The 13735-nt window shown below is 45.6% G+C and overlaps 1 protein-coding gene across 1 annotated transcript in view; it reads right to left on the bottom strand.

The window, feature by feature from the left end:
* The window catches only part of ADAM19 (ADAM metallopeptidase domain 19), an 80200-nt gene that overhangs the window by 48205 nt on the left and 18260 nt on the right, over positions 1-13735 (bottom strand). Inside the window, exon 4 of the mRNA XM_045999796.1 lies at positions 840-918. Coding sequence (XP_045855752.1) covers positions 840-918 — 79 coding nt within the window. The remainder of the gene's footprint in view (positions 1-839; positions 919-13735) is intronic.

Below are 13735 nucleotides of genomic sequence, written 5' to 3'. Positions count from 1 at the left end.
AAATGGGTACAGCCGAGAAGCTACCTTAAATGCCCACCAGTGGGGTGTGGTGAAGCACACTAAAATGCATCCATCTGACAAACTATTTGACAGATGGTTTTTTTTTTTAAACAGATTTTACTTATTTATTTATTTGAGAGAGTCCAGCAGGAGGAGGGAGAAGGACAAGCAGACTCCAAGTTGAGTGTGGAGCCCAACTTGGGGCTCAATCCCAGGACCCTGAGATCATGACCTGAGCTGAAATCAAGAGTTGGATGCTTAACCAACTGAGCCACCCAGGCGCCCCCGAAAGACCATTTTTTAAGTGACAAATCTTTGTGCAAATATCTGATATCTGAACTCAAAAACACTTTGAGAAAAAAAAAAAAAAATCCAATATGAACATGGCAGTGAAACAAGAAAATCTGCGTAACCTGAAATCACATTGAGAAGGCAGACTACAAAACCTTGTCCATCCATATGGGAAAGGATCAATTAAACATCTAATTAAGTGACATGGCAGGATCCCTGGTAACTCATTTCTGTCACTTTCTAACACTTTTGTTAATATGTGGGTGATTAACACCCAACAAAGAAAATGTATGCTTCGTAATGATACCAATTTTAATCAGATGCAATTACCTAAACTATTGTTCATTTGACCATTTCAGCCAGCAGAGAAGAGGGTGGCCTTATGAGACAACAAATTCACAGAATGCTTCTCCTGGCTCACGTCTTTGGTCTTGGGTCAGGGCAAACAAACCCTTCAGAGGGGGGTCTGTCTCCACCATGCATCTCCTCACTCCCCAGGGGTGGGACGAGGATAGGCCAACTGCAGATCTCTATTGACCTGAACTTACCTCAGATTTCAGCCCGGTGGTCTGAGGACTGCCACTTGGAGTGTAATGGGTTTCCGTGTAGGCTGGAGCAAAAAGGTACCTGCAAAGAATAAACACAGGCTTTTGTCTCTTTAGGTGATGACTTCTGCCCTCTTGGAAACAGCGGCCAGCCATTCTCAATGACCCAGGAAGAAACACCCAAGCTTCTGCTAGTATAAGAAAATAAGCCGCCGTAAGGGCCTCAGAACAAAAAGAAAACCAGGAGGAAGGGGATTAGTTTTGTATTCAGTGGGTTCATCACCTAGTTTGGACACAACCAGATGAAGCAGACAAAGCTAAAGCAGCACTGCAACGCTTTCTGCAACCTACGAATATGCACACGCGAACACACACTCAGAACTTCCCAAGGGCCGTGGACTCGGATCTGGGACCTACACTCGTATTACCTACGAGTAATGTCAGCACGGCACCCACCAGCTTTCAGCACCAGCACGCCAGTTTTTCTTTAAGGGAAACTCTCCTTCCTTTTGCATGTTTTAGTGTCCTACCTGGCCCTGGCCAACGGTGGCCCATGATCCAAGCTAAGCCAATGGAATGACGTTGCAAAAACTGACCAGATGGGAGTCATTCATCTGTTTCTTTGTTCCCGCTGTGTGACTTCCCGGCACGGCCTTTGCCTGCCTTTTCTGAGACCGAGTGGCTCAGATTTCTTGAGACCTGATGCTTCTGTGCATTACCCTTACAGACAATTCTTTTTTTTTTTTTTCTTTTCTTTTCTAAAATTGGATATTGGTTTCTCTCTTGCCACAGACCCCTTGAGGCTGAGGCTAAGAATCTCTCACCAAAGGCAAGGCAACCCCAAACAAGGTTCCCAGAATTTCTCTAAAAGTTTAAAGAAAAATAAAAGAGCCAAGTGGAGGTTTCAACTAGCTCAGCCACATTAAAAGCAAAATGCATCTATAGAAAGTTGAAGTCCAGGGGCAAAGAGGTGTCTAAGGTCCCTAAGAGAAGAGAAATTGGGAGTCTAACAAAAAAAGAATTAAGTAAAAATGCATGAAGAGAGCTTAACGGCAAGCCTAGACTCACAGAGTGAGCTCAGTGAAGGTCAGCAATCATCATCATTGCTTCCACCAGGAATAATGACGGAAGAACCCAGAAAAAAACAGATGGAATGTACCTCTTTCCCCCTAACTGTCCCCAGCCATTAATCCTCCAGTTGATCACTTGAGAGAGGTGAAAAAGCAATCAGCTCATTCTTACAACCCCACTTCCTGGGTCTGCTTTCACAGACAGCATTATGGACAGCTAGTCATGGGTTCAGAGTTTAATGGTCTATCCCAGTGCCAGTGGGAGATCTGAATTTTCTCACAGGAAATGCACTCCTGGCAAATACATTTTTAACCTCTTTTTTGAGTCTTAGGGCGGGAGAATCATTGATTCAGTCACATGACGATGCTGGAAAGAGAACATTCCAGATTGAACCTCAGAGATTGCCACATTCTTGTCAGTCCCTGACCATGTCTTCAGTAAGGTAAGCATCGTTCTGTAGCTTCTTATTCTGAGGATCTCATCATAGGACTCTCAGAGCCTCAGGATTCAAAGGGGCTTTTGTAATCCTTTAGCCAAACTCACTGGAATGTGGGTTCCCTAAGAACAAGGGCACAGGTGCTTTGTTCAAGGTTTCTCCCCACCTCCCAGCACCTTCCAGCAGGCAACACAAGTTTACTCTGTGAATTAGTGGATGAATGGATGAATGAATAAGTGAATGAATGAACCTTCTACTTGTGTGGGAATCTGCCAGATGGCCATTCAGTACTGGACATCTCTAGTGACACAGAGCTCATGAGAGCCCCCACTCCATTTCGGAACCCATTTAGCAGTCAGAGAAAGTTCTTACATAGCACCTCTCTGTAACTGGCACCCACTGGCCTCATTCTGTCTTCTGAATCCACATGGAATGATCTGCTTCTTTTTCTGCCCAACAGCCATTTCAGGACCAGCAGCAGCAGCACTGTCTAGGAATTAGTTAAAAAGTAGATTGCAAGGCCCCACCCCAGATGTACTGGGGCAGAGAGAAACTCAGCCATCCTTTGTAATAACGCCTGAAGTGATTTTGATGCAGAAGCACCACCCTAGACCACAAGTTAGTGAGTTAACTTTTAAGGTAGGCACACCTCAGAAATATCAAAGTGTCTCACTCCCCAAGCCCCCATCATCTTCCTGCTTCTACCACATCCTGGATCATTCTGAACCTGAAAAACCCAGAAAAGTTCCATCAAAACAGTTCACACATATTTAAGTGTTAAACCACTGAACACACCATGTACAACACACCCCCGAGGTAGGTCCTAATCCTTTCCCCACTGTGTGACTGAAGACTCTGCAAACTCCACATTTAACTTGTCCAAGTTCTCCCGGCACGATGGCAGGGCCAGGTTTCAGACATGGGGCTGTTGGCCCTGACCATACTTTTTAAGCACTTTTCTGCTGTTTTTTCTTAGAAAGTGGAAGCATAAAACTAAAACACTTCCAGGAACCAGTGTCCAGAGCACAATTTGATGATAACAATAGTAGCCTTGAGGACATATGGGATGTCACAAAAATATGTCATGAGCTATTAGATGTGCATATACGCAGAGAAAAACATGGGTAAGCAAAGCATGCGGCAGGAGCAAGAGGATGAATACATAAGGACTTCAGGGTCAGTTTTTTGAAACAACAACCCTTTCCCCAAATGGGGTTGCCAATGTTGGCCAAGGTCCTTCTTTCCAGAAGCAAAAGGGTCACATTTCATCACCACCATCTGTGAAATTTTACTGAGAGACAAAACACCACTTTCATATCTTCCCCACAGCCCTAGCCAGGCCCGCCCATGCCTGCGTGTCCGGGTGGTACCCTGGCAGTGCTCTTGGGACTCAGAGAGGGGGTTACCGGGCCAATGAGCAGCCCAGCTTGGCCTGTCCGCCCCTTCTTCAGCCACATCTTGTTCTCATCTCCTCCATGACAAGGGGCTGGCTCAGCAGCTCAGCAGGAAGCCATCTCTCACCACTGGAGTGTATTAGGATTTTCAGGAAACAAGTTGTGAGTGAAGTGCGTCCAGGAAGGGAGAAGGACTGTCCAAGATTTCCCACCCCACCCCCTCCTTTTTCTGGCTTTGATGGAAAAGCAGCTTCTATGATATGCTCCCCTGCTGCATACACACCCCCTCCAGGCTCACAAGCCCACAAGGCAGGCAGAGACAGTATCCCAGTGCTAATAGAAGCCACCACGGAAATGCTCACTTGGGGCAAAAACCAGACTGCTCAGACCCTATGTCCTCCAGCAAAACCTGCATCTTCCGAATCCCACCTGGGAAAAGAAGCTGCCCCCCAAATACTAGACATAAGATTGCTCTCCAGGGAAAGACAACAGAGCTGTCTGGGGGTGGCCAGGCCCCTATGCGGAGACACAGCCAGACCCCAAAAGTACACTGCAGTCTGCAACAGCCCTGACCCCTCTCCCCAGAGGCTCAGCACCTTCAAAACCAGAACAATCCCTTTAACAGCTATTCTATTCGCTATCAGACACATTTCAAAGGCCTCTCTGAACTTCAATCTCTAAAACTCCCTCTGGGGAAAGAGGCAGCAGCGCTCAAAAAAAACAGCTTCTCAGAGCTCAACCCTCCTTCCTCTGCTTGAGATAAGCACCCAGAGGAAGACAAACTGATAACAACCCAGGCAGCATTGCTCGGCACAGGTCAACATTACTTAGCTCATCCCACAGTGGTTAGTTTCACCGACACCTCATTCCCCCAGAGTGTGCTCCTTCTAGGTCTGTCAAGAGTATCCTGGCGCTTAAACACTGGGGAGGTACAGCCTTGCTGGCCGCTCTCATTTTCCCTGGAGGATCCTCACACTGTCCTCCCATGCTGATGATAATGCAAGCCTCTGTCATTTGTCGCTCATACTCTCAGTGCCGTTGTCCTGGGACTTAGACCAGGAACTGCACAACACCCGGATGCACTGTGAAAAACTATAAAATCCCAGGCCCCATACCGGCCCCACTGAGAATTATATTCTCCAGAGAAGGACTGAGAGATCTGCATTTGTAATAAATATTTTTTCCAGGTGATGCATTTCCAGGCTCTGAGAATTCTCCTGCTCCACTGGATCCATGTTACATTTTAAACTCCTTTTCCCATTTTTAGACTCTTGATCACCCCAGCACAGAGGGCAAGTCTAGGCTCCGAAAGCTTTGGTTTAAGTACCAGCAGCACTGCTCTCTAGATGACTGTCTTTTGAAACCCTAGAAATGAGGCCAAAGATGACCGCAGTTGCTTTCAATTTCGTGGAGCTGGAAGGCTCAGAGAGGCCCGGCTAAGGGTCTTCAGGCTCCATGGGGGCGGGGCGGGGGGGGGGGGACACTTTGCTTTGAAAGACTAGTTAATTAAGGCTGCTCTGCTACAACCCTGTAAGATGAGATGTTAACCTGTCAAAGGCTAATGAGGTACGATAGAGATGCAAATGACTTCCACCCAGTAGAAAAGATAACTCCAAAGGTTGTGGTTACATTTCCCGTAAAATGATATTAACCAGTTTTAGATCTAACTTAGCGATCTCATCTCAACATACATTTTCTCACTATTAAAAAAAAAATACATGCCTACATATATGTTTCCCTTATCCAACTTTTGAGCCAGTTTTAACATCTTTCTGGCTCCCCCATGAATGAGATAAATCAAACTTTGACAAGTGTTAATTAGCATTTTAACTGTCATTGACCAAAGGAACTTGAGCTATCTAAACCACCTTCGTGGTTTAGCTGACCAAAATCCAACCAAAAAGAACAGAATAATAATTACTATCTCACAGCATCGCTGAAAGGATCAAATGAGAAAATGACATTGGAGCACTAGCTCTGACACTTCAAGTTCGGGGGAGCTTGGGCAAGTCAGTTAACTTCTCTGTGCCTCTGTTCTCATCTATAAAACAGGAAGAATTTTAGAGTCTATTTAACAGGGTTGCTGTCAAAAGCCTATGAAATTTTGTCAAGTAAAATCAACAACTATGAAAGAACTCTTTGTAAAGCATAAAGTATTTGTGTTCTACAAATCATGGTTATAATTTTCTCCAGGAATAGCTAGGTGCACATGTGGCAAGACCTTGATGATTGGTAAATCCAGAAAATGGGTAGCTGAGGGTTCCTAATACTAGTCTCTTTCTTTATGGGGCTTAATTTTTCTTTTCTTTTTTTTAAGTAGGCTCCACGCCAACACAGAGCTTGAACTCACAGCCCCGCTATCAAGACCTGAGCTGAGATCAAGAGTCAGACGCTCAACCAACTGAGCCACCAAGGCACCCCTGGGTGTTAAAAATTTTTTTAACGAGCTAGGGGACATGATGCCAATCACAAGCTACTCGGCCTTAGTCTCCCTTTCAATCAAGCAGAAATAGTCCAGGACAGGGAGGCACTGGAAGGATTTTTGAAAAGCAGAGTGCTATTCTACTGTAGTGGCCAATGTTTGCCCATATTTGGAACAAAAATCAAATTCAGTAAGTATTGTTTTCTTTTGTTTTCGAAGGAGAAAGTAAAGGGGAGAAGAGACAGCTGTTTCAGAACCAAGATTTCCAAACCAGTGCTCATTCCACCTCTGACTCCAGAGGATTGGAAACAAACCAACAAGCCAAAGGCATGGCCCTGACTCCAAATAAGGATTGACAAGCCCGGGGGCCAACAGGCAGAAGCGTTCCTTTTGGAGGGAACAGAAAGGCCAAGGAAAGAGGAACTTTAAACACTGGTCCTAATCTAAAGAGTGGGGATCTCCTCCTATCCCAAAGACTTCCTTGAACAAGTACCATTTCTGCCAGAAGACCAGCCCCAGAAGCAACACTTTGAGGCAAGATGGCACCACCCATAACCTGGCATGAGGCCGAAGCTACATGGCATGTTTTCTTTAACCTTTTATTAAGGAAGTTTCCAAACAATGTATTAAGTCAACACTCCTTTTCACCAAGTGCTTCTCATTACATCTTCTCCCAGTCCGCACAAGACCTGGCATCCTTCCGCCAAGCTCCTGGTCCTATGTTTTGCTTTTATATACCAGAGGATGTTTAGATGAGCACTGTTTACTCCTTTGACCAGCAGGGTCTTTATTTAATCCTCTTCTTGCCTCGCTCCTGGCTAACTCCACAAAAATGAGTAACCTCTCTGTGCAAACTGGGCTGATTTCTTGGGATCGGGGAGCTTAACTGTTAGGAACCTGAGGTAAGGGACCTCAAAATGGCTCACGCAAGAGTATACAAATTTGTTCTGCAGTGTGCTGAAAAGCCCATTATGAGTATTTATTGGACTGTTAAAGAAAGAAAAAGAAGGAGGAGGAGATGGTGAAGGAAAAGAGGAAGAAGGAGAGGAACCACCACCACCACCACCACCACCATTAAAGGAAATGGGGTACTATCTCTATTTCTTAGAAAAATCTAACAAATGAAAACATTATAAGATAGCTTATAACAACCAAAATTTTTTAAAGATTTTATTTATTTATTTGCGAGAGAGAGCAAGTGAGCATGAGCACAAGCAGAGGGAGCAGCAGGTAGAGGGAGAAGCTGCCTCCCTGCTGAGCAGGGAGCCCAATGCAGGATTCAATCCCAGCACCCTGGGATCATGACCTGAGCTGAAGGCAGACGCTTAACCCACTGAGGCACCCGTGTATACCTAAATACCAAATTTTGATAAATAACCATAGTGCCCATTTAACAGATCAACCTGAAGGGAGAGGCCAAAGAAAGAGGCAACCGGCATACTGTAGAGATATACTTTGTGACTAAGACAAAAGGTAAGTGAAGAAAAGGAACCTCTAAGATCACCGGGCCTCTGAGAATATGCTAGGAAAAAGGGGAATGGGGGACTATCCTACAAAAAACAAACAAACAAACAAACAAAAAGCACATGGGTGAAGACCACAAACCAACCTGCCCTAAATGTGTGCTTGGTCCCTTTCAGACCCTGACTGAATATCCCAGTAACTTTGAAAAACCTCATCCTATGTTTCCTAGCCTCCTAAATCACAGCTCCGGCACAGTCAAGACCGGCATGGTCAGATGTTGGAAAGCCCTCCTCGATCAGAGCAGACAGCTATCATCCCAGCCTCCAGCATCCCTGCCACCTTCTTGGCAAAAGGTTGCCCCGATTTGCCTTGAGACAAATGTTCTCCTCTCACTGCATACTGACTGCAGGCACCTGGGGTCAACAGTGACAAGCCAGGACAATCAGGTCTTACTTCACTGAACTCCATGGTGGGTGACTTCTGGTGAAAATGGCTGGAGCAGAGTGGTGGTTCCCAGTGGTGGAACCTGAAAAGGCTGCCTATGAATTCCTAGACCCTGTCCTTTTTGAGCCCTAGTTCTTCGGCTTCTTTTCCCAACACATTCTATATGGTTTCCATAAAGTATCTGGGGTGGGGTGGGGGGATCAGGATACAAATGGCAGAGTTGACTGCAACAAAACATCTTTATTTGCTATCCTCTCTGTCTAATACTTCCCCTCAATCCACTTTTATAGAATTTGAGAAAGAGCAAAAGCAGCTCACCCAACATCACATAGTTGTATTTCGCTTTGGAACCCATCAGTCTCAATAAACAAAAGCAAGCTAAAGGTCAGTGGCAGGTAATCCTAGAGCTGGCCGTTCAGACACTCTCAGGAGGCAGAGAGGAAGGAAGGACGTTTGTGCAGGCTCATCATTAACTGCTCATTGAACAGCACCATACTGTGCAAACTGCGGGGCACACGGCCCCAGCAAGACCCAATTCCTCTGCGCTTGAACTCATCTTGTATTTGCTCTGGGTCATCCGCCAAGGGGCAGAACCTCTTCTGAGCCTCAGGCTCTGCATCTGTAAACCCATTTACTCATTCCACAAATATTGACTGAGGCCAGTGGCGTGCTGAGCACCGGGGCCAGGAGGCAAGGGGATATGAATGAAGCAAGCACAGGTTTTCTGTCCTCAACCCAGCACCTGCATCTCCCATCACAAAGATCAGAGGAGGCAGAAGTGGGGCAGAATAGGCCACTCAACAAATATGCCACTTTAGCGCAAGGACTGGTTTGCACGGAAGGCGACTGAGAAGAAGCAGATACAAGATAAAAACAAAACAAACAAACAAAAAACCAAAATCAATCCAACCAAACAAAAACACAAAACCTCTCTGTCCTCCCCCTATTTGCCTAAAAGTAGGACAAAACTTCAAAGGCGTCCCTCCTCCCCTCTCTACCAGGAAGGACAAAAGTTAATCACCAGAGACAACTTTAGCTTTTTTACTGACTAGCTTCTTCTGCCTCCCATTAGTTCCCCATATATCTACCTCTCCACATTTTACCATCTTTGGAAGCCTAACTGCTTTCCTCTGTCCTGTCATTTCTCTACAGATTTATTGTTCTTTGGGAAAGATGCTACATAAGCCTGAATTCTAACTCTTGGAGTTTCTGCTCATTTGTCCCTGGGTATCTCTTACGTACCCGTTAATAAACTTCTGTTTGTTTTTCTCATTAATCTGTCTTTTGTTACAGGGTTCCCAGCCAAGAACTTAAAAAGGTAGAGGGAAAATGATTTTTCCTTTCCTACAAGGTCGGCTATGAAAGCACTTGGCAAACACGAACAGACCACACAGAAGGTGGGTATGACCATCTGGTCGCTGAAGGCCAAGTCACTGTTAAACAGCCTATCTTCCTTCCTTCCTGGAATTGCTGCAAAGCCATTAGGCAACCAGCTTCCAAGTACCCCAACAAACTGCCAACACAGCTATGGAGGAAGGGTGCTTATGCAACTGTGTGTGTGTGTGTGTGCTTGCGTGCGCGCACGCATCTGCAGGCGTGCACGTGCGCATATGTGTCCGTCCCTGTGCACGAGTGAGTGTGTGTTGGGGGCAGAGAGGAAGAGTGGAGTAAAGGAATAGGAACTAAGGGTCCTTATTCAACATTTCTGCTTTCCTTCCCCCAGCCGTATTGCCCCCACCACATAACTGAAAGGCTAGTTCAGTCTTTGCACCCTTACCCAAGCCCCAAATTTAGCACCAAGAACTCAAGAGATAAAGAGCTTCTAGAATACAAGAAGCCTGCTATCTCTCCCAACACTTAGATCACCTCTTTCCCTAGCATTCCAGTCTCCCTTCCAAAGGAATCCCTTCCCATGACTTGCCTTTCCTTTCAGGGGAGGAGAGGGCTTGTAAAAAGAACTATGCCTGATATAATGCAGCCATTATAGCCCCTTTGGCCCATGTGGACCGTTCTCCAGGGAGACTGATGCAAGAGGAGAAAATGTGGAGGCTGCCAGTTTTCCACAAATCTGTAACCTCAGGGAGAAAGAAGGAAAGGGGGCAGTGGGGCACATGGGAGCTATGGAAAGGACTGGAAAAGAGCCACAAGTACAGAAGTCATAAAGACCCTATTTCTCTTATTTCCAGGCTGAGGAAAGCCTGGCCCAGCCCCACCCACTCAATGATATCATTGTTTTCAACAAAAGCGGGTTTGAGAACCCCCAGAAAGGCCCCCAGTGAGGCCTCAGCTGCTAGAACAGGCAGAGGTCTCACCAGTTCCTGGGTGATTAAGTGTTTAGAATTACAGATAAGGAGGGAAAACTATGTAAAAGCCCAAATTACAAAGATAACCAGGGTTAGGACAGATGTTGCTTCTGCCCAGCCTTTTACGGTCATGGAAAGAGAACCGGACACTACTTTACACTTAGATTTTATTTGCGGATCTCCACCATGATCCCACAAAGGATTGGTGACTGGGGATTACTGTTTTCATCTAATGAGAAAAGTAAAAACCTGAAAAAAAAGAAGTGGCTTGTCTGAGGTCCCAGCATAAGCTAAGGACAAACCCAGGGACTGGCAGACTTGTCCTGCTACCTACTCAGGCAGGACACTCTGATTGGCCCTGGAATCCATCTCCTCCCTCAGCCCCGACTCAACGCACCTCCCAGTCTCCGTGACTCCTCCCTGTAAACACCTCTGTAATGCATCCTCTCCTCTCCATATCAGCTACCTCTTCCCTAAATTCGACCACCATAATTTCTCACTCAGATGATAATAAAACTTTTGAATGGGTCTTAGAACTTCCCTAGTCTTGCCCCTTCAAATCCCTCCTACACTTCAGTTGAAGTAGTCCTTCTCGAATGCATTTTGGAATCTATTACTACCTAAGTTTCAAAATACTCTTCAGTTCCCCATTGCCCTCAAGATAAACAGCTAAGCCATTTAAGAAGCCTTTATGGTCTACCTAGCCAACTTCTTCCTCACCACTTTCTCCGGTCCCCTCCCTCTCTGCTCTAACTACAAAGAACTTCTTTTTTTTTTTTTTTTTAAATTTTATTTATTTATTTGACAGAGAGAGATCACAAGTAGATAGAGAGGCAGGCAGAGAGAGAGAGAGGGAAGCAGGCTCCCTGCTGAGCAGAGAGCCCGATGCGGGACTCGATCCCAGGACCCTGAGATCATGACCTGAGCCGAAGGCAGCGGCTTAACCCACTGAGCCACCCAGGCGCCCCCAAAGAACTTCTTTACGTCTCCACAAGGTAATCTTGCTGCTGGGCCTTTGTTTCTGCCACTTGTGCAGCTTGAATACTCCAACTCCATCACACCCTCCTGCCCCCAAGTCTACTTCTTCCTTACTTCACTTCCTCCCAGAAGCCATCCCTTCTCCCCAGCTCACAGTATGTTTGTTCCCCTTCCCCAGGTCCCACAGTGCCCTCAACTTCCTCCACGACAGCCTAACCTTGTTCCGTAATAATTTGATTCCCTATTTCTTCCACTAAGCTCTAAGCCCCATGACAGCAAAGACTGTGTTTTGCTTACCACTGCTCTCCTGGGAACACCCACGACCTAGCCTAACACCCACCACATGGCTGGCACTCACAATATTTGTTAAATGAAGGAAGAAAAGAAAGGAAAGACAAGAAATTAAGAGTTCCCAATGAGTAGTGTAGGCTCAAGCCCAGTACAATAGAAACTCTCATCAGAAAAGCCAATGATTTGGGGTGCCTGGTTGGCTCTGTTGCTAGAGCTTGTGATTCTTGATCTCAGGGTCATGAGTTCAAGCCCCATAGTTGGGCATGGAGCTTGCTTTAGGGGAAAAAAAAAAAAAGAGCCAGGGATTCTCTGACCCAAAGTCTCCCCCTAGCTGAGTCTAAGCAAGACCTACAACTTGTGCCACGGTGCCCAAGGGCCCATTTATTTAGTATTCAAGGTGTCAGCTAAAGGTCTGTGTATGGCACTAAGTTCCACACAGAGAAAGAGTAAGCTCATTTTCTTACAATCAAAGTATTTCCCAGGTGGAGTGTAATGCAATTTCATCCTCAGGACAGAACCCATCCAGAGGCTCCAGTACTGATCCCCTCTTCCCTTAGACTTTTCTTGGGATACTCATGCCCTATTGCCCAAGCACAAAGGTTGGGGAGTGGAAATATCCTCCAACTTCTAGAGAGTCTAGATGAAGAGCCTAGATGCATCCTGGCAGCTAAGGAGAAAATAGAAGTCTTGAAAGTGGAACTTCCACACTTCTCCCAAGTCCAAAAGAAGATCCTCGCATCCATCTGCATCCCACCCACCATGCCCCACTTCTCAAGAGGCTTTCCCCCATCCCTAAGTTGGGAAGAAGCCACTTCCGTCTTAGGCTCAACCCCTCAGTCCATGGCTCCATCCACTAGATATACCTCTATCTACTTGACTCAACCTGAATTCCCTTCATTGGGGAGTCCTGGGGGAAAAGCTTCTTCTCATCCCATGTGTAAAAAAATACAGCCTAACTTTAGAGTGTACCTCAAGCATCTTTCCTGGAAGTACCCCACCTACCTCCCTGATCACATGGTTTTACCTGAGGGGAGAGAGGCCAACTCGAAGTCAACAATAAGAGAGACTAAAAAATTGAGCTTCAAGGCACTGAAATCCTTGGGTAGCAAGATGTGGAAGGAAAAATAAAGCCCTTCCCTATTCCCTACATAAAACCCTTCTGAGTTAAAATGATTTGGCTAGTTGGAATACTGAATTTCTAAGAGATTATTAGCAGTACAACTTTGGCTCCCCTTGATCCCTTGGTTTATATATTTATAAATATATAAATACTTATATATTAATTTCTCAGTTTGAATTCCTTTCTCATTCTTCCACTCACCTCTCCTCCCTCCCTCATCCAAAGCTTCCCCTCCTTTGGACAAACCTAGAAGGTAAAATGCTAAGTGAAATAAGTCAGAGAAAGACAAATAACAGGTGACTTCACTTTCATGTGGAACCTAAAAGCCAAAAACAAATGAAAAACAGAAATAGACTCATAGATAACAGGAAACAAACTTGGTTATTGGCAGGGGCGGGGGGTGGTGGTGTTTGAAATAGGCGAAGGGGATGAAGTGGTATAAACTTTCAGTTATAAAATAAGTCATGGGGTTGTCATGCACAGCATAGGGAATATAGTCAACGACTATAATAACTTTGCATGGTGACAGATGGTAACTAAATTTATCCTGGGGATCATTTCATAAGGTATAAAAATATCAAATCAGGTACCCCTGAAACTAATAGGCTATTGTACACCAATTATACTCCAATATAAAAGACAAAAAACAGCCTCCCCACCTTGCTCCTGCAAGACAGAGTTCCAAGTGACAGTCCTTAGGGAAACTTTCTCTATCCCCAGCCAGGAAGTCTATATATTCCCACCTGCCTCCTCAGCCCTGTACTTTCAACTCTGTTATTAAATTTGTAATTTGCCTTGAGTTACGCTGCTTGCACGTCTTCCGCCTCACAGAGAGCAAACTGCCAGAGGGCAAGGATGGTGCATTTGCATGTACTCCCTACAGCACATAGCGTAGGAGTTTACACCTATGTGCTCAACCAGCGTTTGCTCAACCTTGGGGAGTGGGTCCAAGTCAGCTCTGGCTTAGTAGGCAGCA

This window comes from Meles meles, chromosome 3, assembly GCF_922984935.1.
Source record: "Meles meles chromosome 3, mMelMel3.1 paternal haplotype, whole genome shotgun sequence".
Classification (NCBI taxonomy): Eukaryota; Metazoa; Chordata; class Mammalia; order Carnivora; family Mustelidae; genus Meles; species Meles meles.
Note: the sequence above shows the minus strand (reverse complement) of the source record. Positions and strands in the feature narration are given on the sequence as shown.